The following is a 26131-nucleotide window of genomic DNA, read 5'->3' on the forward strand; positions in this document are numbered from 1 at the left end:
CATTTACTAAAATTATAAATATGGTCTGAAGATACGTCATTATAACATGCAAGGTCACTATGGCAACAAGTATCTCACTGTGTTGGTTCAGCATGTACACAAAATGTGGACTCTCATGTCCCATGCATTGTTTATAATGGTCTTGCAGATTGTCTAACATCTTAATGAATACAGGCTGCTGCAGGGACAGAAAAAAAGAGTGACTTCATCTTCTCTCGTAATTTGGGGTGTGCTGAAAGAATCAGTTTTCCGGTCAGATGTTCCCAAATTACGAGAAGATACAGTCATTGTCTGTGTCCTTGCGGCAACCAGTGTCCGTCAACACCTTCGACAATCTACAGGACAACTATGAATGCACGAGATGTGAAGGTGCATATTTTGAATGCATGCAGTATGAATGCAGTTAGGTATGTGTTGCCATCGTCACCTTGCATGTTACGACGACGTACCTTGATGTTCAGAGTAGGTTTGTAATTTCAGTACTGTTTACAATTGGCGTTACGTCGCTAGGTGTTATGGTGACGATGGGATGGGAAAGAGCTAGGAGCGGGAAGGAAGCGATCGTAGCCTCAATTAAGGTACAGCCCCAGTATTTGCCTGGAGTGAAAATGGGAAACGGAAAACCATCTTCAGGGCTGTCAACAGTGGGGTTTCAGTAGTGTTTGTATAGCTGAATACAACAGCCAGAGAAATCAGTGGTAGGTGAACATACTGGGCGGTTCACTAGTCCCTTGATAATTAGTTTTATGTATCCCGCCATGTTTACTACAATTCTGAAATATATCGGTCCCCCTCCCTAAACCGCGGTAATATTAATGAGACGTGGTTATGGGGTAAAAATCAGCAGGAATCGTGAGTGCCACTATTAATTCATTGTGAGTATCCTGAATGAACCCATAAAATTAGCACAGATACGAAGAATATGTACCTTACAACAAGAGGTGCACACACAGACCGGGAAAATGTATTGTATAGGCTGGAAACTGTGTGCTGCACGTCAAGTGTCACAATAGCTCGCTTAGTAGGTGCGGTGGGAGTTGTGATAGTGGACGGTGCTTGAAGGTTTAAATCCCACTCAAGTATTTATTTTATATTTTTACAGACAGTTTACAGGGATGTGGCAAGGTTGCATACTTGATAGCTTCCACAGAACGATTTGTTTATTTGGCCCTGAAAAGGGCTATTGGTATAGTGGCATATGGTATGGAGCTGGGTTGGAAGAAGCTAGGAAACATGTGACAGGGTTTCATTCACCTACATCTTTTAATGCAACACCTGCTCAAACTGACGACCTCCGTGGTCAACACAGAGCTGTGAGCGATTCTGTAAGGACTGACACGTTGCAACATCTCCGGCATAACGGATCGCCATGCCTCCGTGAAGGGACTGGTGATCCACCTGGTATACGGAATACAAACCACATAATACAGTTTAAAGATACTGTGGTACTAGTGAGGATGTTATACAGCCATGGCATACCTATTAAAGCCATTCAAATTTGCAAATACCTGGTTAATTTAGGAGCTATTAAAACCTCAATCATATTTAGTACTTGGTTTTTAGTATTCATGAGCAAAAGTACTGATCATCACCCTCAACTCCCGCCCACCAACGAGCATATGAGAAGCCTAGGCCTACTGCCAGGCAGAGTAAGAAGCACCATTTACCCTTCTGAATAAAAATCAAACAAAACTACTACTGTAGGAGATATTGCATAGTAGAAACTCTCAGACAACATTAAAATTTTGGTCTTTTCTAAAATGTTGTCCCAAAGTACACTAACTCAATGCTACTGCCACCCACCATTCACTGGATCACTTACTCCAAAGACGTTCGCTGTACTTGCTGGGGAAACATTGGTAAACATTAAAGGATTGACATAACCTTATAACCCACACGCCTGCTCTTGAGGAATGTCATCCTTTCCCGTGTACAACCTCCCCAGTAACTGATAGTTAATCCATAGTTGCCATATTAACAGATAACACTCACATCAGGGATCTTCGAGAAAATAATACAGACCTGCAGCCTGTATCATATCCACTGGCATGAAACAAATCTCCCTTCTGCAGGTGCAGGTTGATGTCAACAAATGACCAATGACACAAGATAAGTAAAGGGGAAACATTCTTCATATTTTTTTCTAGCATCACTTGCTTTTCATGTTACTGCACTTCAATTATAGTCCATATGCATGGCTGCCGACTTAATGTGAAGTTATCTCTGCTTGTAGCTGCAATGTACCGATTCACAGCATGTAATATATGCCAGTATCATGCTGCGGTAGGTCATGTGATGATTAATGAATTGTGGACTCAGAACTGCAGAAAGTATCCCCATCCACCACTCTCTCTTTAAATAAATAAATAAATAAATAAATAAATAAATAAATAAATAAATAAATCAATAAATAAATAAACAAACAAATAAATAAATAAATAAGTAAATAAATTTAGTCAAGAATAGAAACAGAGAGTGATATAAGAACAAAGAGTATTTATTTTTTCATTAACTCCTTGAATTTAACTTTAAATTACAACTTATTTAGGTTTTACAATTTGGTTCTTAAGATCAGCACCATAACAAATTTTTCAATTCTTCAATTTAATACATTTTTTAATTATCCCTACTGAAAAACAATTTTTCAGCATTTTCATAGAGGGTGTTGCAAAGTGTGCCAATGTCATCACGTCGAACAGCAGCCATTACCTCCAACACCTGACTGAAGAGAAAATTTCCATTTCAGTGTGTTAGGCTACATTGTTCTATGAACATTAGATCTTAAAACACATGCAAGGGTAGTGGGTGAGGGCAAACAATCTATTATGTACTTCTTTACAGTACACTTCTACAATAATGGAATCGTGCAACGACACTTTCTTTTTCAAGACTGGATCAAAATCATTGCCATTCAAAGTTCAGTCCAGATCTTAAACAGAGATTTGAGAAAAGGAACTGGTCACTTCATGTCAAACATGCTGCCTGAACTCCCAAACTTTTAAGTTTGATAATTAATAATTATACTTCAATATTTAAAAAAAGTTTGTATTAACCAATTCACTCCCAGCTCAGATATCCGAGTGTCTTAAACAATAAATTGTACCAGTGTACACTTCTGAAAACTAACAACATTACTAAACAGAACTGAGATGATTATATACATAACAGAATGGCAGAGAGCAGTATTATTTTCATAACAAAGAAAAGCACTATGCACAAGTTTGATGTTGTACTTTGCTAATATAACAATTTATTACACAAGTTATCCTCCTGTTCAATACATCAAGTGCTCTAAATTTAAAATTTACTTCTATATATGTTTGAACACTTTGGAAGGATAACTTTTGTAATAAATTGTTATACAGTTGAACCTGACTTATACGTATATCAAGGGGAAGAGAAAAAACTACTTGTAACTCAGGATTACTTAGAAATCAGACTTACACAATACATCTACATCACATATTTACTGAAAAAACAATGGAATAGACCTACAAGTGTAAATCCTTGCAAATAATAAATACATTAAGACAGAAAATATTATTTTGAACTTGGTCCAGCATTAAAGAAATCAGAGAGGTTGGCTTGTTTCACTTTTCTTGCATTAAGAGTATAAACCTCCTTTTGCAAACTTAGTAATGAATTCAAAGCATTTTCACTACAACTTTTCGTACTGATGTAACGCCTACACACATCAATGATTGCAATTAACTTTTCACTCAGTTCAGGCGTTTCAAGATTCAAGTTGTTATCTCCATCTCCAATGTCACTATCGCTTGTAGCTGGTCCATCACCACCGTGTTGTTGACATACATCAGCAATAATCTCTTCATCCAGTAGTTCTCCACATACAGCCAGATTATCATCGAAATGCACAAAAGTCTCGAATTCTACACCCTCTGGTAGCGTTAGCTCATTGCCAGACAAAACTTCGTCCCCATAACCATCATTAGAGGCATCATTAGACACCAGCTTTGCGGAAACAGTTGCTGATTGTGGAGGATGAGACCTGCATCCAGGCAGCTGAAATAAAGTCCATGGCTTGTAGCAAATTAATGGAGAGAGGTTCATTTCCTACATCACCCAGTGTCAATAAATGTTGAACCAGCATTTTTCTATAATGAACATTGAAATATGCAAAGATGCCCAAATGAAGCGGTTGTAGAACACTGGTAGAGTTAGGAGGGAAAAATTCCACTCAGACATTCTCCAGAACGATTTGAGATGGATATGCAGCAAGATCCTTCTTTTGTTTCTTTTTCATTTTAATGTCCAGTTTTTTCAACCACTGTTTCATTAGAAGCATAGTCATCCAAGCATTTCTGTTGAATTCATATTCCGTAGGCTTTGTCTTTGCACCCTTAAAACGCCTCGGATTCTTCGATTTTCCTATCACAAGTGGAGGAAGTTTGTCAGATCCATCTGCATTGGTGGCGAGAAGTACTGTGACATGAATTTTACTTTTCTTCCCTCCATGGCATGAGTCAGCTTTTTCAGCTAATGTTTTATTAGGAAGGAGATTGTAGAATAGGCCAGTCTTATCACAATATTGTAGATGTTGGGAGGCTGATCACCGCTTTCGATACCCGGCAGAACCTCTTCTTTCCAGTGTTGCACTGTGACGTCATCCACAGCTTTTGAGTCACTACAAATTGTTCCCCCTGCAATTCCATGACGATCTTTAAATCCTTGCAACCATCCTGATGAAACCTTGAAATCAGCAGTGATACTCATTTTAGCTAAATCTATCGCCTTTGCCTTCAGCATGTCTTCACTAATAGGTAGAGTTGCAGCCCGCTTTTGCTGGAACCATGTGAAAAGTGCTTTCTCCAAATCTACGTACCTTCCTTCTTGCTGACGGCTGCGCTTTGCTGATTTTCAACCCAGTTTAAAGAACTCATCCAAAATAATGTTTCTTTTACTGATGACTGTACATAACGTGGTATAAGCAATCCGTAAGTTTGAAGGAATTTTGGTTTTTGTTTTGTGTGGATTAGCGTCCACTTCTCGTATAAATTTTACTTTTTCATCTAGGGTATAACTTTTCCTTTCTACTGTTCTCCATGGCTAATCAAAAGCAACTGAATGACAAATTTAATGTTCAACAGTAAACACCAGATACCGGAACCGTGGACATTCTTGCTAGGGGCTTTACGTCGCACCGACACAGATATCCCCGTGGACATTTTACTTCTCCGTTGTTCCCACGAAAGAAATTCTGATATTCAAACAAATTTACTGTATTTTCTTTTGTTTCTACACCAAAACCGCCCACTTTGTTTGTAATGTATCTTAATCTTTGGCGGCAGTGTGAAGGTAAAAAACGACGAAGGTAGAGGAGGAGCGAGATAGAGAGGACTCTCTCGGTTGGCCTTTGTTACACCGCTAATAAGTAACGGTCAACAATATCACTCGGCAAAATTTTTATCTTCTGTTTCAGCACCGAAACCTGACCGCTCTACTTCCGCCTACGCCGACAACGAGGAAACTTCGTAAATACAGTCGCGTCTTTTAAAAAAGCACATGCTCATTACAATTACACAAAACTCAGTTATATTTCACTGACACTTAATACGTATAACAGCGAATTAAGTATAAACGGATTACGTATAAATAAGGTTTAATTAACACATTTTTGAATTACATTTTGCCGAGACCTAAAGGAAATTACGTACAAATGCGAATTACACAGAACAGATTTACGTATAAAGCAGGTTCAACTGTATTAGCAAATTTAGCTGTCAATAAGGAAATCGTGAGATTCACACCTTGTGGTAATGTCATACTTACCACACCATAAACAAGTGGCTGTTACTTGCTGTAAGTATATACTTACCATTCACTGAATAAGTACTCAATTGCTTACTTGACAAAGAAGGTTCTACCTGCTGAGGTAAGTAAACACCTAGATTCTTCAATATTGACCTAAGCTGTACGTAATAACTTTAATATTTTCCAGCACTTTCTTATTTAGGATGAACACTTAGTTCAAGCCAAAAAATTGCAGAATTCACAGTACAACAGTCTGCAAGACTTTAAATAGCTTATAGCAGGATAGAAAGGGTACATTGATGGATAAATTTTCCATCTGATTTATGAATCATGGAAGAATCCCAGGTGCAAAAGGCTTCAAATATTTATGGTTCATTATCAGAGTGTTGGACTGCATTCAAATACAAATTACAAATCCATCGGTATTAGGGGATAAATAACTAAACTGGAAAGGATTTCTAAGTATAAGTATGCAAGTTATTTGTGATTCAAGTGAATTCAAGTGGCCTTCCATGCATTTTCTTTAGCCTGCAAAATTCCTAGCATCAATGATTTTGTGTAAAAGAACAGTGCCTTCTTTAAGCAGCTAGGCAAACCTCAGCCTTTGACATAAACCTTCTACAGGTAATTTTTCTTATTCCTCACTTAAACCAAGACTTGCAGCTACTGACTCTTAATCATACCACCAGCAGTTTCCTGAAAACATGTCATGACCTGTTCGAATAAGCCAACATTTCTTGTATACCAGATATTTGCAAGGGGTTGCCTAGCTGAGGCATTAAATGCATGCTCCCTTCACCTTTAAGGACATGGGTTCAATTCTCAGCCAGGGAGTTTACAAATTTAGAAAGAAAAAAAAAGAAAAGATATTTCTACTTCTCAAGAGGCCCATAGTTCACTCAACCTCCACCAAAAATTAGGACCAGGTTAATTCCTAGGTGCAAAATTGGACCAAATCCATGTCCAGGACGAAGATAAATGCATAGTGAGACGACTTCTGCCGGTTGATATGTTCCTACACTACGCGGCGCTGGTGTAGATAGGTGATCAGCTGTCTCCGAACATGTGATTCTAAACGAGATCTGATGCGACTTAATTTCAAATTTATCATTTAAATAAATGATTTAAAACCGTGTGTTAATTATTGTGATGTTTCAGGACTGTGCATTCTGTTTACTGACCGATGACTGTGTTTTCGTTCAAATTAAGTTATAGTGTTCGTTGTTTTGAAAGTAATATGTGAAAACAATGTAGGAAATATTTTGCATTTAGTAATAATTAAATGACATTACTTCTGAAATTGGTTCGTCAGTATCTTAACGAATATCTAAAACATGTGTCTATAGAGGTAAGTGATCTTTCAAGAATTCACTCCGAAATCAAACTCAGTTGCAGTTATCAATTATAACCTTAAAAACCCATGTACAACTGTTAGTGTTGTAACCGTCCAGGCTTCTCCAGCCCTACTAATTTAGTGTACTATCATTTTACGCGATATCACTTGATATCAAGTTTATCCGCCATCGGCAATTATTCGTAATAACATATTTATTCTACGTCAAGCATTTGTAAATAAGGTTTTTGCAATCATATTATACATATTATAACATCATTTATTATTTATTATTATATTATGAAAGATAGGAATTTATTATGTATTGGACTTGGTTAATATGTTGAAATATAGTTGTTGTCATTTCATCTCATATTTGTGTATACGGAGAAGGTTATTCTTGAGCGTGGAAAATTACATGACTCATGGGTTTAACTCATGAGCCTAGGCTAGTAAACAGCGACCCGCGCGTGAGGCTTGCAAGCTGGTCAGCTACATCATCGCCACGCCTACTGGACTTGTCAAGAAAGAAGAGAAGGGGAGTTGATAATTCGATCTATCGAATCAGATACTTCGTTGTATATGAGTTTTGAGATTGAACTGTTACCAAGAGTGGGGGTGAGCCTGGATATATAGAGATTCTCACCACGAGAACGACACCTAACAACCTAACTACAACTTCTGCTGTGAACCTAACTACTTTTAGAACATCTACTGTGAAAGACGTTATTGATTTTTTAAACAGTGTGTGGTCGCTCCGCGACATAGTTATTTTGTACAACGTGTAATCGCTTCGATACAGTACTTAGATGCGGTCATGTTATCGGATCTGTGTGAGACGAAACAAGCTTACGGCTTGTGTTATATTCAGTAAATCTTCTGGACGAAGAACTATGTTTAGTTCAAGTCCATGGAATTTGGTACAAGTCTGTACCGTATAAACAGTATAGCTCAGTTGGATTGAGATTTCTACTAACATGGAAAAATTCATATCTCTGAATTTTCTCCTCATACGATCAACGCTGATCAGTTTTTACAAGTATAGGGCCAATGTCTAATTTAAAGACTAGGCAATTAGGGAGTGCTAGTCCAGATAGCCCGTACCACATCAGAGAAGGAAGGAAGGATGTCCATGGAGCCAATTCTACATCGAGAAGAAGAGAACGAGTAACCACGGAAACCCGATGATTTCAACGAAAGCTGCAATTGGTGAGCTTCAATTAGATAAAGCAAGCAATTAGTAAATTCAGTAAAGTAAATTCTAAATCCCTCCACGCTTTAAGGAACTTTTCCGATTCATCTCATGTTTTTTTGTATAATAAATTAATTTGTATTTTATATTGCATTAATTTTCTTTCTTAAGCGATACTTAATGGTTAGTTATTTAAAATCCTACCCCTGTGATTTAAGTCTCTATGCTAGTAAATATAAATTTTGGTTTACAGTTTTGTTTAAAACTGTAACCCTGGCGCCCAAACATTACATAGAGAAATGGGAAACAATGGAATGTTAATTGTTTCTATTTGCATGGCAATTTGCGGACAAGCCACAAATAGTTTATTTGATATTCATGTGTCCCAAGGTAATAACTTTCATCTCCTCAAGTGTTTTGATGAGGAGAGAGAACAGTTACAATGTACATACTACATAATATAAACATATTATACCTCTGCAGGCACCCACATGATTGTTACGTACCGGTATGCCATACACATTTAATTCCTATGTAACTACTTAAATTATATGTTAACATGATCAGCTTAATGAATCTTACCAGCACTTCACCCCATCAGTCGGGTAACTGGACACATTTGAGATTTTCCGGGTATGTTTTGCGGTCGTATGAGCCTGCATTTCATTCCTTACTTCTTTTACTCGGAAATAACATCGGTATCGTATGTAATGGAAAATTAATTTTGGTACCAAATCCTGAACATGTTCAGTACAGCACCTAAGTCCATGAGAAACAGTAATTGGAGGTAAACTATCCCAGCAGTCTTGAAATATTTCTCCCCATAATACTTCTTGTACACTAAAATTTCTCACAACTTCCTCTACATGAGGAAACAAAAATGATAATTAATTCCTCGTCAAATCAAAATACCTGCATCTCCTCTGTATTAAATGAAATGGCGTATGGCTTTTAGTGCCGGGAGTGCCCAAGGACAAGTTGGCTTGCCAGATGCAGGTATTTTGATTTGACGAGGCGACCTGTGCGTCGTGATGAGGATGAAGTTATGATGAAGACGACACGTACACCCAGCCCCCGTGCCAGCAAAATGAACCAATTATGGTTAAAATTCTCGACCCTGCCAGGAATCGAAACCAGGACCCCTGTGACCAAAGGTTAGCACGCTAACCATTTAGCCATGGAGCCGGACTCCTCTGTATTGTTTTGCAGAGAACCGGGACATGCTGTAAAATCTGTCACTTTGCTTGCATGTTTAACAATATATCCACAGAGGTGTTGAATAACATTCATTTTTGAACTGGTGAAAGGAACTATTTGTTCATCTTCCCAACTTCATAGTAGTGGCTGAACAAATGTAAGCTAACTGTAAATTTTTTCATGAGTTGTACTTACGATTTTGGCATTATCTTTGACAACAACTCTTGCCATGGCGTAATCTGACTGAAAAATGATGTTAAGGGTACTATCACTTAAAGGCAGATCTTGACGTGGGATAGTCTTCGACCACTTCAAGAATAGAGTAGGATCTTTTGGGGGTGAAAAAAAAAAAAATGCCGTTTTTCATTTGAATGTTTACCATAACCCAACTTGCAACCCTGGACACAGCAAGTTGTATGCATATTCGCATGCGTTATTAAATTGAAGCACCTGCCGAAGTATATGTCCTACTTCTCAAATGCTTAATCTTTTTCACTTTTCAGTTCACGAAAAGTTAACACCAGATATTTTGCACGTATAAAACTGGAGAACGTATAAAACTACTGAAAAAGACCACAAACTGTTTACACACATCCACATTAAGCCGACAAAAAGAGCGTGTGCATGGACTTTTATCGACAGCAGCGCTGCAGGTGGCGGAGAACATGTCCACCATGTCTGTTAACATGTTATTCACAGGAAATCGTCACACTATTCATTTCTATTCGTCCTGCCATGTCAAGTACCAAGCTAGCTATTATTCAGTTAGTGCTGAGGTTACATATAATGGAAGTTTTTACCTGTATGGAGGTAAATTTGCTTTGCTTAAATATTTTCCTAACAAATGCAAGTAAACACTTCCAATAAACTATCTGTTTTTTTTTAAAGCTTTCCAGTATTTAAAGGCAGGTAATGACTAAGTTTTTCCAGTATTCTCTTATTTAGGCTGAATTAAGACAAGTATGATCTTATAGCAATAAACATAATAAATAATATATAAACAATATATAATAAATGAAAGTTAATTCTTGTTCAACCGACTGCAAGTAATAGCTTATTCCTAGAAGAATTTACTAATTGTAAGATCTACGCTGAGGTTATAAAATTTTAAAAGAAATACGCCTATTGGCTATACACACACTTTATTCCATACTTATTTCTATCCATAAGTAATCAATTCTCATGCTTTACTATCTTCTATGCAACAGACCCAATACAAAGGGAAGTTAATATACAAACCTGTTTGAATATGCCGACATTTACGGTATGCTCATATTTGCGAGAAGCTGCCTAGCTGAGGCATTAAAGGGACCAATGACTGAAATGTTCAACTTCTAAATTTTTTCAGATATCAGCATGAAATTTTATGATTTCATTCATGAAGTAAATATTAGCTATTATACGAAGTATCAAAGCAGTGGGTTGATTCAATCTTCTTCAATTATTATTTTATGATATTTAGTTATGAGTTACTGAAAAAAAGTTCCCTGAGGGACAATTTTGGTTTCTATGACTTCAAAATTTGATGATGGTATTTACATACACATATAAATATGACTTACTGTACTTAAAAAAATGTATTTCTCCTCAAATGTGTTTAAGAGTAGAAAATTTTGAATTTCTGGGTAGCTAATTTCTATAGGAAAAAATATACTGTCGTAATCAAATGCATGTTACATTGCTTTCAATCAACAAATAACATTCTTTATAAGTATGTTTCGTGAGTTGAAGATATTACTGTAACTCTAGAAAGTTTCATATCAATCAGAAAAGAACTGCAGCACATGGAGCTTTTTGCAGGAAGCAAAGCACTGAAAAATGAAAGATGAAAAAAAGGCATTTGAAGTTTTGCATGCACCTGTTATTTGTTTAAGATTACGAGGTAAACAGTAGAACATCATCAAGCGCTGACACCGTACCACTGACTTTTGTCAAACCTTGGAGCCAAGTTCAAACGGAAACGGCAAATTACTGCCAAAATATGTGATGAAGCTAAATGTAGGAAATGATGATGAATAAATGTTAAAATAGACTAATTACACAGACATGTCAAAAACAACAAAACACATAAAAAATTTCTTGTTAAAAACACTGTGTTATGTTTTTGTCATCTGACACTGTGCACAGAAGGCTGGATCATAAGAATGCTCTTGTTGAGGTAATGAATACAAAATAGGTATTACAAAGTTCTTAGTTAAGTAGTTGTCAATATGGAATTTAATACAGGGAAAAGGTGGTTAGTAACTGAAGTGGTGCTCACAAACTCTCTTCCAGCCCCTGGAGTTGACTCATTCATGTGATGCTGATAACTGAGTAAATGCTAGTGAAGGGGAGTTGAAAAGTGAGGGAAGGGGAAAGAGTAGCATGGATGGGGATGGTTTGTTTATGGCATGCTGATAAAGATTTATTTGGTTTTAGCTGATAGTAGTTTATTTCTATTGCTTCGTCCAATAAAACGTTTATTTTTTTTGAAATCTAGTAGAAAGAAAGAAACTGAATCCATACCACTCTATGCATTCTTTTCGCATAACTACCATGTACACCAGCATTCTAATAACTGAAATGATTAACCTTATCAAAGAAAATGTATATAATCATAGGTTCTTAACAATAATTATTTCATGTTTAATACGATCATATATCAATAGAAGGGATTCCCTATGGGATCCCTACCTTCTGGAATCCTTGCCAAATTTTCATAGACAATTTGGAACAATGTAAAATAATCAACAACATTAACAGTATCTGTCATTGTTCAAGGTATGTTGTTGATGTCTTCACCATCACTGATGAACATTTCAGCAAAAGTGACAATGTACTTGAACAACTCAATACGGTAGCTTAAAACCCAATGTTAAATTCACATTTGAATCTTAGAAGAACAAATCCTTTAATTATCTATATCTTAAAATCACAAGGAATAACCACCCTCTCAAATACAATATTTAAAGAAAATACTCACAGACAATAAATGTTACGAAGGACTCTTCACTCCAGTAACCGTAAGAATGCTACCTTTTACATTATTATTCACAGAGCTATCAACATCCCCCTTACTAGCAATCATTATAAGAAAGAAATCAGCACTATTTATACTACAGCTGTTAACAATGGTTATAACAAAAATGATTCTGATAAGATCATCAACAAATCAAGAACAAACCTGTCACCACACTGAATAAAGTACCTAAGAAGATAAAATACTTTGTCACTTTCACTTATAAGAATAAGTCTATCAAAAATTACAAATACGTTTAAAAAATAAAAGTTCAACATTGCTTTTAGGACTAGTAACACTAATTCTAAACTTTTTACAATACATACACTGTTAATGACAATAATAAGTACTCACAATCAGGAGTTTATAAATCGAGATGTACCCAATGTGATGCAAGTTATACTGGACAAACAGGACGAAATTTTACAACCCATTACAAAGAACATGTTAATGCTGGTAAGTATAAAAGGTTCTCAGCATAGTTTCAACACATGACCAAATATAATCACATGTTTTCTTCTTTAAATAGAAGCTTAGAAATTAACCAGTTAGCCAACAAGGAACCTTTCTTAAATATACTTTGAAACTTACACATACACATTGACCACAGCAAAAATACAAATTCCAATCTTAATCAGATTTTGGAAAATAAACATAACATTTCCTTTGACAAAGCAACAGAAATAAACTATCAGCTAAAAACAAATAAATACGCTGTAAACAAACCGTCATCACACATACTACTCTTTTCCCTTCCCTCTTTTTGCCACTCCTATTCACTTACGCTGACTCAAGGCCATCACCTGCTCATACTCACTCGGTTAAACATCACCTAAATGAGTCGATTCAAGGGCTGAAGAGAGTCCGTGAGTAACACTTGAATTATTAACCACCTTTTCTTAAGCAACATTTCATACTTTCTCCCTTTTCATTTTTCCTTTCCTAGATTGACTTCACTACTGGAGAGAAACTCATGATGATGACAATAATGATGTGACAAAATGCAATGACAATTAACATTTGGAAAATTCATCCAATGACCTGAATTCAAAACATGATGATAAATGAATGATTAAAAATTTAAAATAATCAACGGATCCAACTCACAATATTGAATATTAAAATAGTTCCATTATTCACCCACTAACTAGAATTTAAAAAAAGACAAACAATGATTAGGAACTTAAAACAATCAGTGGATCCAACCCGCAATGCCCCACCTTCCCCTAAAAAACTCAAAACAATGGTATAAACTTAACAAGAAAGTGCTTCCAAAGCAAAATCCTAAATCGATAACGGTTGTTGTCCAAGGGGGTCCAAAATCCAGGTCACTGGCCCCTCATAATACTAATCACTGGTAAAGTAGAACTATTGTGTTCCTCATGTAGCGTTACTAATCACAAATAATGCAGACTCACAGTGTTTCTAACATAGTCGTACTAATCACAGGTAACGCAGACCTATGGTGTTCCTCACATAAGAGCACCACTCATATTCAATGCAGACCCATGGTGTTCTTCACATAATTGTACTAATCACAGGAGCTGCCTAGAACTGTGATGTTCCTCACATAGTGGTACTAATTACAGGCAACACCCAGACCTGAGGTGTTTCTCACATAATGGTACTAATCACAGGAAACACAGATCCATGGTGTTCCTCACATAGTGGTACTAATCACAGGCAACGTAAACCCATGGTTCCACATACAGTGGTACTAATGACGGGTACTGTAAACCAATTGTGATCCATCAACGATGATACTCAAAAGAGTCGCATGTTGTTCCTCACATAGTGGTATTAATCGCAAGTGAAGTCAACTCGTGGTGTTCCTCACATAATGGTACTAATGATACGTAATCTCATGGTTCAAGATCCATCATCACTTGGTCGCACCTTCCTGTCACCTCTTACAATGGCAAAAGGTAGCGTGGGTGTATTCTTCATCTGCGTCCACCAACCACAGGGGGTTCGAGTAACTCAAATATAACTAATACCTGTACTAAGTTCCATATCATTGCCATAAGACCTATCTGTGTCAGTGTGATGTAAAGCAAATTGGGAAGAAAAAAGTTCCATACTGAAAACTACACAAAGAAATCTCTAATGATGGCCACGTCATCATACATTCTACACTATCAACTAAGTGGTATGTTGATATAGATTTTGATTCCCATGGGGAATCTGAAATATTTGCCCCGAATGAGTAAATTTATCATACCAATATAAATGGTCCGTTATTGGACATTATACATTTTCCAGCAAACTCATTCCTAGTTGCCAGTGTTTTGCCCTCGTGTGCTAGGTTGGGCTCATCAGTTGGTACCTAGCACACCTACCAAGACGGTGGCTAGTGCATAGCGTGAAGGCCACTGCGTAGGCTACTTGGAGCCACCGGCAGTGCCAGTGCACTATGAGAGAATTTGTCTCCTTACCAAAAATTGATGCCTGCTTGGCTATCAGTAGCTCCAAGTAGCCTACGCAGTGGCCTTCATGGTACGCACTAGCCAGCGTTTTGGTAGGTGTGCTAGGTACCAAGTGATGAGCCCAACCTGGCACACGAGGGCGCGCTGGCAACCAGGAATGAGTTAGCTGGAAAATGTATAATGTCCAATAACGGACCATTTATATTGATATTATAAATTTACTCATTCGGGACAAATATTTCAGATTCCCCATGGGAATCAAAATCTATATCATCTGATAGCCAAGCAGGCATCTATTTTTGGTAAAGAGACAAAGTCTCTCATAGTGCATTGGCACTGCCGGTGGCTCCAAGCAGCCTACGCAGTGGCCTCCATGGTATGCACTAGCCAGTGTCTTGGTAGGTGTGCTAGGTACCAACTGATGAGCCCAACCTAGCACACGAGGGCGAAACGCTGGCAACCAGGAATGAGTTAGCTGGAAAATTTATTATGTCCAATAATGGACCATTTATATTGCTATTAATTGGTATGTTCCAAGCTGTCAGCGGAGAGAAGGCGTGGAATGACACTAGTAGACGAATAAGTTTGAGTGGCGTTTATAAAAGTAGGAAAGATCACAATGTGAAGTTGGAATTCAAGAGGACAAACTGGGGCAAATATTCATTTATAGGAAGGGGAGTTAGGGATTGGAATTACTTACCAAGGGAGATGTTCAATAAATTTCCAATTTCTTTGAAATCATTTAGGAAAAGGCTAGAAAAACAACAGAGAGGGAATCTGCCACCTGGGCAACTGCCCTAAATGCAGATCAGTATTGATTGATTGAGAATATCTCCAGCCTCATTTTTCAAATACCTATTACGTATCCGTTACTTCAACAAGAGCATTCTTATGGATCAGACTTCTATGAATTTTAGATGACAAAATAATAGCACGATGTTTTAACCAGAAGTTTTTAATGTGTTTTGTTTGTTCTAACATGCCTTAGTAATTACAGACTAAAATGGTTAAGATGTCCCTCTCTAGCATGTTTGCCTGGTTATTACGCCAATATTTCGAAGTCCCAGTCAATGTCCTGTTAAGGGGCCACCCTACTCAGTTTTGTAAGTTCTGCAATTTTTATCTGATATTCACCGTATTTTGCGAGTTCATTTACCCTGCCAAAATTAAGAATATTCTATAATTTGGAATGTTTTGATATCATAGTTTCAGATTTATAACACATTATGTCAAAATAATTTGAATAATTTCAAAACATCCCTATCACACCATTTGTTGAGTTTTTACTTTGAAACCATTTCGTGGTACAGTAGAGTCTCGATTATCCGACCTAAACGGGACCTGGAGTACGTCGGATCACCGAAAATGTCGGATAATACAGAATTACTTTGAAAATGGACTGAAACAAAGAGGAAGGCTATACTCTAGTACTAAAACAATGACATGTTTTACGGTACTCTATTTATTGAATTATAAATTCAATTGTACAGTATTGAACGAAAACATTGCAGATGTCTTACGAAAAGAATCTTTTCTCCACAGATATTATGCTCCATAATGCCGTACAGTTTTTCCACCCATCAAGCCACCCACCATTGGCAGGAAAATTAGGGTCCCCTTAATTAAACTTCTTCTGGAAATACACAGCCTTTTCCTGCAGAATGGGGCCAGATATTGGCAGGCCCTTTTCCCGGTGTTGAGATAACCAAAGAAATAGTGCTTCACTTACTTTTTCGTATTCACATTTTTTCAATGTTTTTCTCTGCTCTGGTAGAGCACCACTTTTGAAATTCTTCCCTCTGTTTTTTTTTTTCAGTCTCCCACTGTAACACATCCAACACCATAATCTGAAGCAACATTTTGAAGAATTTTTGCCCAGTGACTTAAATGCACTCAACTTGTCTTCCAGAGAAACAATCAGTTTCTTCCATGTACTCGCTATACTCACAGAGGATATGAAAATTATAACATCCGCACCCAACCAATACTACAATGAACAATGACTGAAGACTCACTGCACCTGTCCTTGAGAGAAAAAAAACTGTCCTACCGCCAGCGGTCAGGCCAGTGCTTGTCCCATGGACGCCCCCTCCACACCGGGTCTGCCTGAATTTAGTCTCCACCAAAAGTTCCAATTAAGTCTACCAGTGTCGGATAACACGGAATGTCGGATAAGCGAAGGTCGGATGAGCGAGACTCTACTGTAGTTCTTAAGCCTCTTGCACACAAGTCAAATTTTTGTCAAATCAAAACTTCACAAGAATTATCAATACTTCACAAGTTTACTGATCAAATTGCTTGCAATAGTTGAAAAGTCTTCAAAAGTCACGAAAGTCAATCAGAACACGTTCTAATCGATCAAAGAGTTGACAAGTCTTTGACAGAATTGACAAATGGAATTCGAGTATTCACGGTGCACGAAGGTCGCTAGGCATGCTGGGATTGCTGGGAATTAAAAGAAAAAGGCTTAGTCTTCATGCCCGAGGGATGTTGTGTGTGTATTAACTGCTAAGTACAATTAGAGGCACATTTCTGCCTATATTCAGTGGACTCAGAGTACAACAATAAAATGAATAAAATCGCAGCGTACAAGGAGATTGCAAGGGAAATATCTTGAGACAAAGGACAGCATTTACGTTTATTACCATTTGGTAACCTCAACTTTGGTTTACAAGATGATTCCACCTTCCAATAATTAATTTATTATTAGGTAATCTATGAATTGTACACAAGTTTTAGCTTAATGTCTTATCATCTAATTATAATAGTACGTTTCGTTCCAATTTTGCAGAACATCTTCTGCTAAGAAAAGTGAACATGACAAAAATTGACATAAAGAGTTAAAACATTAAAAGATGTAAAATTTGATTAAAAATATCTATGTTCTTCACAGATAAAAAGTTGAGAAAACACATAAAAAGTATAGTTATTCTTAAGTCTGTGAAGAATTATGTCCACTGATGAGACATTTTAACTGAGAAACTCGTAATAAACCATAATTCACATAGAGAAAATATTAATGTGGTTATCTTCACACTGCTAGTTCAAGAGCCACAACTGCTGTTTGCTTTTCCTCCATGTTGAAACAGAATGCTATCAAACCTTGCCAAATCCTCTCATATCTTGTCAAACATTCAGTAATGTTCAACAATCTTTGACAATTTTTCTTGTGAAGTATTGAATTGAAAGAAAACTTTGATGGTGTACAACAGGCATTGGGAGTATGTAAATAATTATTGGTATTTTTTTAACAATTATATTACTGTTGTTAATAGAGAACTTTTCTCTCACCCTGTTGCATTCTTCATAGAAATTTACAAATTTTCATTTTTGACTCAACATATCCGTTACATACAATTCAAAAAGAGCCGCCCTTTAGTGCTGCCTTCTGGTGTTATTCTATGCTTTGTCCTTGACTATGTGCAGCCATATTTGTACAGTTCAGTTCACTTGACCTGTTGAGATGTACTCTTTGCGTTGATCTTGTTCTGCTCTTGTGTACAATAAACCCGCATTCCCGATTAATGGGCGCTGTGCTTTGCCTCGCAATCCACAACCTTATTAATAGGTTATGGGCCCAGGTATCGCATGCAAGAAAGTGAAATTGTAGAAAGACGCTAAAGTGTAGTTACGTTATCTGTAACGTGGAGAGAAGGAATGAGAAATGGTGGCATCTGCAACAATGCACATTGAAATGCTTTCAAAAGTTATGATAGTGTGCCATCCTATTTCGTGTGCTCTATACATACACTTTCCTGTTTTTTTTTAACTTACCTCTTCATGTCTATACTGAATATGTTTTGACGTTTATTCCTCCATTCTCTCCCGCTGAAATTTGACTGGTCACCATATTGGATACTCATCCGTTTCCCTCCTTTTCGTAATACATCTCTGGCTCGGCTGTTAGTCATGCTCATACTTTCTACAATCATCTCAGCATGAGAATTACCGAGCTCGATAGCTGCAGGCGCTTAAGTGCGGCCAGTATCAAGTATTCGGGAGATAGTAGGTTCGAACCCCACTGTCGGCAGCCCTGAAAATGGTTTTCCGTGGTTTCCCATTTTCACACCAGGCAAATGCTGGGGCTGTACCTTAATTAAGGCCACGGCCGCTTCCTTCCCACTCCTAGTCCTTTCCTGTCCCATCGTCGCAGTAAGACCTATCTATGTCGGTGCGACGTAAAACAACTAGCAAAAAAGCATGAGAATTTTCTCTGTTTCATCACTTTGCTGCTGTACCTTGAGGTGAGAGACACGGAGACCATTGTATTTAAATTTTAACTCAACTATTCTTTTCTATCGGGTACCTTGGCAGGAGTTGAAGGAATGGTCTGCGCGTTGTGGACAGTCAAGAAAACCTTCACTGAAAATTTGCGTTATCCATGACAAATTACAACCGTGGAACTGAATGACTGTCTACCATAACCTCTTTATCTATATGCCTGACGTACATCTTGCATCATGTTTTTCTGGATCCTATTTCTCCCATCCTGACCCCTTATATGATAGGTTGTACGAACTTTGTATTCTGTACACATTTTCTCTTTTCATGTTTCACATCTTTTCACACACTCGTGTTATTTAGGAACTTGTTACAATCACTATTGGTTCTAAGTAGGTATTATGGTCGCTTGGAATAAGGTTTCCTCTTTTCATGTTTCACATCTTTTCACACACTCGTGTTATTTAGGAACTTGTTACAATCACTATTGGTTCTAAGTAGGTATTATGATCCCTTGGAATAAGGTTTTCTCTTTTCATGTTTCACATCTTTTACACACACTCATGTTATTTAGCAACTTGTTATGATCACTATTGGTTCTAAGTATGTATTATGATCCCTTGCAATAAGTGTTCTCTTCATGTTTCACATCTTTACACACATTCATGTTAACCAGCAAGTTCCTATAACCACAATTTCTTCTGAAGGTGTACTTTGATTGCTTGGAATAAGTTTTTTAAATTTCTTTTTTTATCAATCACATACTTACCCAATATTGCACTTATCAAGCAGCTTCTTACCATTAGCATTGATTTTAGATTTAATTATTATATTCATTGCTGTTATATATTCGTAAAGTTTATTATTCACCTGTAAGATTTAGATAGACTAATTTTTCTCCACGTTCGTTCTCCTGTCACATATCATCAGCTGTGTTTTAGGAATTAATGTATTGCAGAGAAAAAACAAACTGTGATTTCCGACAAAAGAGTAGTGTTACAAAAATGTTGCAATGTTTGGGCTGGGAAGAATTGGGAGAAAGAAGATGAGCTGCTCGACTAAGTGGTATGTAATACTAATATAAATGGTCCGTTATTGGACATTATAAATTGCCAGCATCTTGATAGATGTGCTAGGTACCAACTGATGAGCCCAACGTAGCACACGAGGGTGAAATGCTGGCAACCAGGAATGAGTTAGCTGGAAAATTTATAATGTCCAATAACGGACCATTTATATTGGTATTATAAATTTTACTCATTCGGGAAAAATATTTCAGATTCCCTATGGAAATCAACATCCATATCATCTGATAGCCAAGCAGCCTATGCAGTGGCCTCCACAGTATGCACTAGCAAGCGTCTTGGTAGGTGTGCTAGGTACCAACTGATGAGCCCAACCTACCACACGAGGGTGAACGCTGGCAACCAGGAATGAGTTAGCTGGAAAATATATAATGTCCAATAACGGACCATTTATATTGGTATTATAAATTTTACTCATTCGGGACAAATATTTCAGATTCCTTGTGGGAATCAACATCTATATCATTGATAGCCAAGCAGGCATCAATTTTTGGTAAAGAGACAAAGTCTGTCTTAGTGCATTGGCACTGCCGGTGGCTCCAAGTAGCCTACGCAGTGGCCTCCACGGTATGCACTAGCCAGCATCTTGGTAGGTGTGCTAGGTACCAACTGATGAGCCCAACCTAGCACACGAGGGTGAAACGCTGGCAACCAAGAATGAGTTAGCAGGAAAATTTATAATGTCCAATAACGGACCATTTATATTGGTATTATAAATTTTACTCATTCGGGACAAATATTTCAGATTCCCTATGGGAATCAACATTTATATCATAAGTGGTATGTCCCGAGCTGTCAGTGGAGAGATGGCATGGAATGACATTAGTAGACGAATAAGTTTGAGTGGCGTCTTTGAAAATAGGAAAGATCACAATATGAAGATAATGTTGGAATTCAAGAGGACAAATTGGGGCAAATATTCATTCATAGGAAGGGGAGTTAGGGATTGGAATAACTTACCAAGGGAGATGTTCAATATATTTCCAATTTCTTTGAAATCATTTAAGAAAAGGCTAGGAAAACAACAGATAGGGAATCTGCCACCTGGACGACTGCCCTAAATGCAGATCAGTATTGATCGATTGAAATTAATTTGTACCTACAATATATATGCACTCCATTTTTATCGTACAGTCTTTCAATTTGTAGTCAAAAATCTTATCAAACTGTTGTTGCTTGATCATAAATTGTTATCAATCAATCAATACTGACCTGCATTTAGGGCAGTCGCTCAGGTGGCAGATTCCCTATCTGTTGCTTTCCTAGCCATTTCCGAAATGATTTCAAAGAAATTGGAAATTTATTGAACATCTCCCATAGTAAGTTATTCCAATCCCTAACTCCCCTTCCTATAAATGAATATTTGCCCCAGTTTGTCCTCTTGAATTCCAACTTTATCTTCATATTGTGATCTTTCCTACTTTTATAAATGCCATTCAAACTTATTCGTCGACTAATGTCATTCCACGCCATCTCTCCGCTGACAGCTCGGAACATACCACATATAATACCAATATAAATGGTCCGTTATTGGACATTATAAATTTTCCTGCTAACTCATTCTTGGTTGCCAGCGTTTCGCCCTCGTGTGCTAGGGTGGGCTCATCAGTTGGTACCTAGCACACCTACCAATACGCTGGCTAGTGCATACCGTGGAGGCCACTGCGTAGGCTAACTGGAGCCACCGGCAGTGCCAATGCACTAAGAGACTTTGTCTCATCAGCAAAAATTGATGCCTGCTTGGCCATCAGATGATATAGATGTTGATTCCCATAGGGAATATGAAATTTATAATGTCCAATAACGGACCATTTATATTGGTATTATAAATTTACTCATTCAGGACAAATATTTCATATTCCCTATGGGAATCAACATCTATATCATCTGATGGCCAAGCAGGCATCAATTTTTGCTGATGAGACAAAGTCTCTTAGTGCATTGGCACTGCCGGTGGCTCCAGTTAGCCTACGCAGTGGCCTCCACGGTATGCACTAGCCAGCGTATTGGTAGGTGTGCTAGGTACCAACTGATGAGCCCACTCTAGCACACGAGGGCGAAACGCTGGCAACCAAGAATGAGTTAGCAGGAAAATTTATAATGTCCAATAACGGACCATTTATATTGGTATTATAAATTTACTCATTCAGGACAAATATTTCATATTCCCTATGGGAATCAACATCTATATCATCTGATGGCCAAGCAGGCATCAATTTTTGCTGATGAGACAAAGTCTCTTAGTGCATTGGCACTGCCGGTGGCTCCAGTTAGCCTACGCAGTGGCCTCCACGGTATGCACTAGCCAGCGTATTGGTAGGTGTGCTAGGTACCAACTGATGAGCCCACCCTAGCACACGAGGGCGAAACGCTGGCAACCAAGAATGAGTTAGCAGGAAAATTTATAATGTCCAATAACGGACCATTTATATTGGTATTATAAATTTACTCATTCAGGACAAATATTTCATATTCCCTATGGGAATCAACATCTATACCATCTGATGGCCAAGCAGGCATCAATTTTTGCTGATGAGACAAAGTCTCTTAGTGCATTGGCACTGCCGGTGGCTCCAGTTAGCCTACGCAGTGGCCTCCACGGTATGCACTAGCCAGCGTATTGGTAGGTGTGCTAGGTACCAACTGATGAGCCCACCCTAGCACACGAGGGCGAAACGCTGGCAACCAAGAATGAGTTAGCAGGAAAATTTATAATGTCCGATAACGGACCATTTATATTGGTATTATAAATTTACTCATTCAGGACAAATATTTCATATTCCCTATGGGAATCAACATCTATATCATCTGATGGCCAAGCAGGCATCAATTTTTGCTGATGAGACAAAGTCTCTTAGTGCATTGGCACTGCCGGTGGCTCCAGTTAGCCTACGCAGTGGCCTCCACGGTATGCACTAGCCAGCGTATTGGTAGGTGTGCTAGGTACCAACTGATGAGCCCACCCTAGCACACGAGGGCGAAACGCTGGCAACCAAGAATGAGTTAGCAGGAAAATTTATAATGTCCAATAACGGACCATTTATATTGGTATTATAAATTTACTCATTCAGGACAAATATTTCATATTCCCTATGGGAATCAACATCTACATACCACATAGTCGAGCAGCTCTTCTTCTTTCTCTCAATTCTTCCCAACCCAAACATTGCAACATTTTTGTGACGCTACTCTTTTGTCGGAAATCACCCAGAACAAATCGAGCTGCTTTTCTTTGGATTTTTTCCAGTTCTTGAATCAGGTAATCCTGGTGAGGGTCCCATACACTGGAACCATACTCTAGTTGGGTCTTACCAGAGACTTATATGCACTCTCCTTTACATCCTTACTACAACCCCTAAACACCCTCATAACCATGTGCAGAGATCGGTACCCTTTATTTACAATCCCATTTATGTGATTACCCCAATGAAGATCTTTCCGTATATTAACACCTAGATACTTACAATGATCCCCAAAATGAACTTTCACCCCATCAACGCAGTAATTAAAACTGAGAGGACTTTTCCTATTTGTGAAACTCACAACCTGACTTTTAACCCTGTTTATCAACATACCATTGCCTGCTGTCCATCTCACAACATTTTCGAGGTCACGTTGCAGTTGCTCACAATCTTGTAACTTATTTATCACTCTATTGAGAATAACATCATCCGCAAAAAGCCTTACCTCCGATTCCACTCCACCTTTCCGCTGGTTTGAAAAGAAAAAAAAAAAATATAGATACATATGTTATTTGAGATTCCATTATCTTGTTCTTGCCCTTATATTCATAGGTCCTAACAGTCCTCTTTCTGTATTATTGAGCCCCTCATATTTTCATTTTATTTCCACTGCAGATATATATTTGTACTGGGATTCCACTGAATTCCCCATTGGAGTAATAATCTCACTTTGATTACATTCACGTTGGCCCTAAGGTGACGTTACAATTGGTAGCAGAGGACATCTAATATTCTTACATCAAGCTACTACCCCTTTCTTTTATTCATGTAGCGAACCCCTTTTGTATCTTCCTTGTATGATTATCATATCTCTGTTCTTCCTTTTCTTCTTTTTTTGTATATTTATTCTCACTACCATTACATACATACATACATACATACATACATACATACATACATACATATCCCACGTCGTTCCATCTTAAGCGATGGGTCGGCAAACGAGGCTTCTCCACCAGTTGCGGTCCCTGAACTTCTCTCCTCCTTCAATGCTTTCCAAAGTATGTCCTCTCTGTTGAATGTCAATCTTCACCATGTCCTCTTACCAGAGTCTTGGTCACCCTCTTGGTCTTTTGTCTTCAAGTTTTAGATCGTACATTTTTTTGGTAATCTGTTATCACCCATGCGTCGCATATGTCCATACCATCTCAGTCGCTGCACTGTTATTTTGTCCTGCAGTCTTACAACTTGAGCCTGCTTGCGGATTTCCTCATTACGGACTCTGTCCCTCCGTGTTTTGCCGATCATGCTACGGACAAATTTCATTTCTGCTGCCTGGATTCTACTAACATCTTTGTTTCTCATGGCCCATGTTTCGCAACCATAGGTCAGGATTGGTATGTAATAAGTTTCATATATGACTCTTACATTTTGTTGGTATTTTCTTGTTCCATATTATATCTTTAACTATTTTGTAAAAGTTGCTACTACCTGAATTCTGTGGGAAATTTCCTTATCTATAGAACCAGTATCAGAGATAACACTTCCAAGATATTTGAATTGATGGTTCATCTGTAGCTGTTTCCCCTCCATTTCAATGTGTCCCATTGGTTGCCCGTATCTCTTCATGACCATAACCTCACTTTTCTCTTGGCTGAAGATGAGTCCATATTCTTTAGCAGATTCTGCCCAGGAGTTTATTTGTCCTTGAAGATCTTCTTTAGAGTCTCCCCACAAGCACATATCATCCGCAAACAACATAACTTTCATTTTCTTACCTCCAATGGTTTGGTGAACTTTTCTCTGAATCTCGTTCATCACAGTGATGAAAAGAAGAGGAGACAGAACACCACCCAGTCTTAACCCAGATTTTATATCAAAGGTTTCAGTCATTCCTACATGTGTTTTGACTTTACTTCGGGTATCTTCATACAAATTCTTGATCCGGTGTATCATGTCATCCTGTATTCCAATTTTCTTCAGTGCTTCCCACACCTTCTCTCTATTCACTGCATCAAATGCTTTCTTGATATCCAGAAAGGCTAACCACAAATCTTGGTTGTGTTCATAGTATTTTTCCATTAACTGACAGACTGTAAAGATTAAATCAGTTGTTGATCTCCCCTTCCTGAATCCATACTGTTCTTCGAAGAGGTTCTCTTCAATAAAGGGTCTGAGTTTACGCTCTATAATTCTTTCATAAAGTTTACCAACTTGAGATGTTAAAGTGATGCCTCTATAGTTGGAACATTTCTTTCTGTCCCCTTTCTTGAAGATTGGAATTATGATACCTGTTTTCCAATCGGCTGGTATGTCCCCTTCTTTCCAGATCTTACGAAAGAGTCTGTAGATCCAATGTTTTCCAGAAATGCCCATTGCCTTGATCATTTCTCCATTAATTTCATCAGCCCCTGCTGATTTTCCAGTTTTGATGTATTTCCAGGCATATTCTACATCATTCCATGTTAATTCTAACCTGTTGTCAGAGGCAGACTTGCAGGAGGTAGTATCGGTACAGTCTTTTTGTGTAGGCTGCATGCAATTCACATTTAGTAATTCATCAAAGTAAGTCCTCCAAGTCTCTTTGATCTTCTCATCTTCAGTGATCAGATTTTCATTATCATCTCTTAGGTATTTGGAGTGTTCTTTATCTCTTTTTCTATTTTTCATCATCCCATATAACGTTTTCTTATTACCATTATGTTTTCTAAATTCATTTATCATG

General features: G+C 37.8%; 1 protein-coding gene across 2 annotated transcripts in view; it reads right to left on the reverse strand.

The window, feature by feature from the left end:
- Nucleotides 1-2481: 2481 nt before the first annotated feature.
- LOC136864032 (deoxyribonuclease TATDN1) overlaps nt 2482-26131 on the reverse strand; it is a 157383-nt gene continuing 133733 nt past the window's right edge. For both annotated transcript variants that reach the window (XM_067140548.2, XM_067140549.2), the window contains one exon: nt 2482-2722. In XM_067140548.2, the coding sequence (XP_066996649.2) occupies nt 2617-2722 (106 nt within the window). In that variant the 3' untranslated portion in view covers nt 2482-2616. The remainder of the gene's footprint in view (nt 2723-26131) is intronic.

The sequence above is a fragment of the Anabrus simplex genome, chromosome 2, assembly GCF_040414725.1.
Source record: "Anabrus simplex isolate iqAnaSimp1 chromosome 2, ASM4041472v1, whole genome shotgun sequence".
In the NCBI taxonomy this organism is placed as follows: Eukaryota; Metazoa; Arthropoda; class Insecta; order Orthoptera; family Tettigoniidae; genus Anabrus; species Anabrus simplex.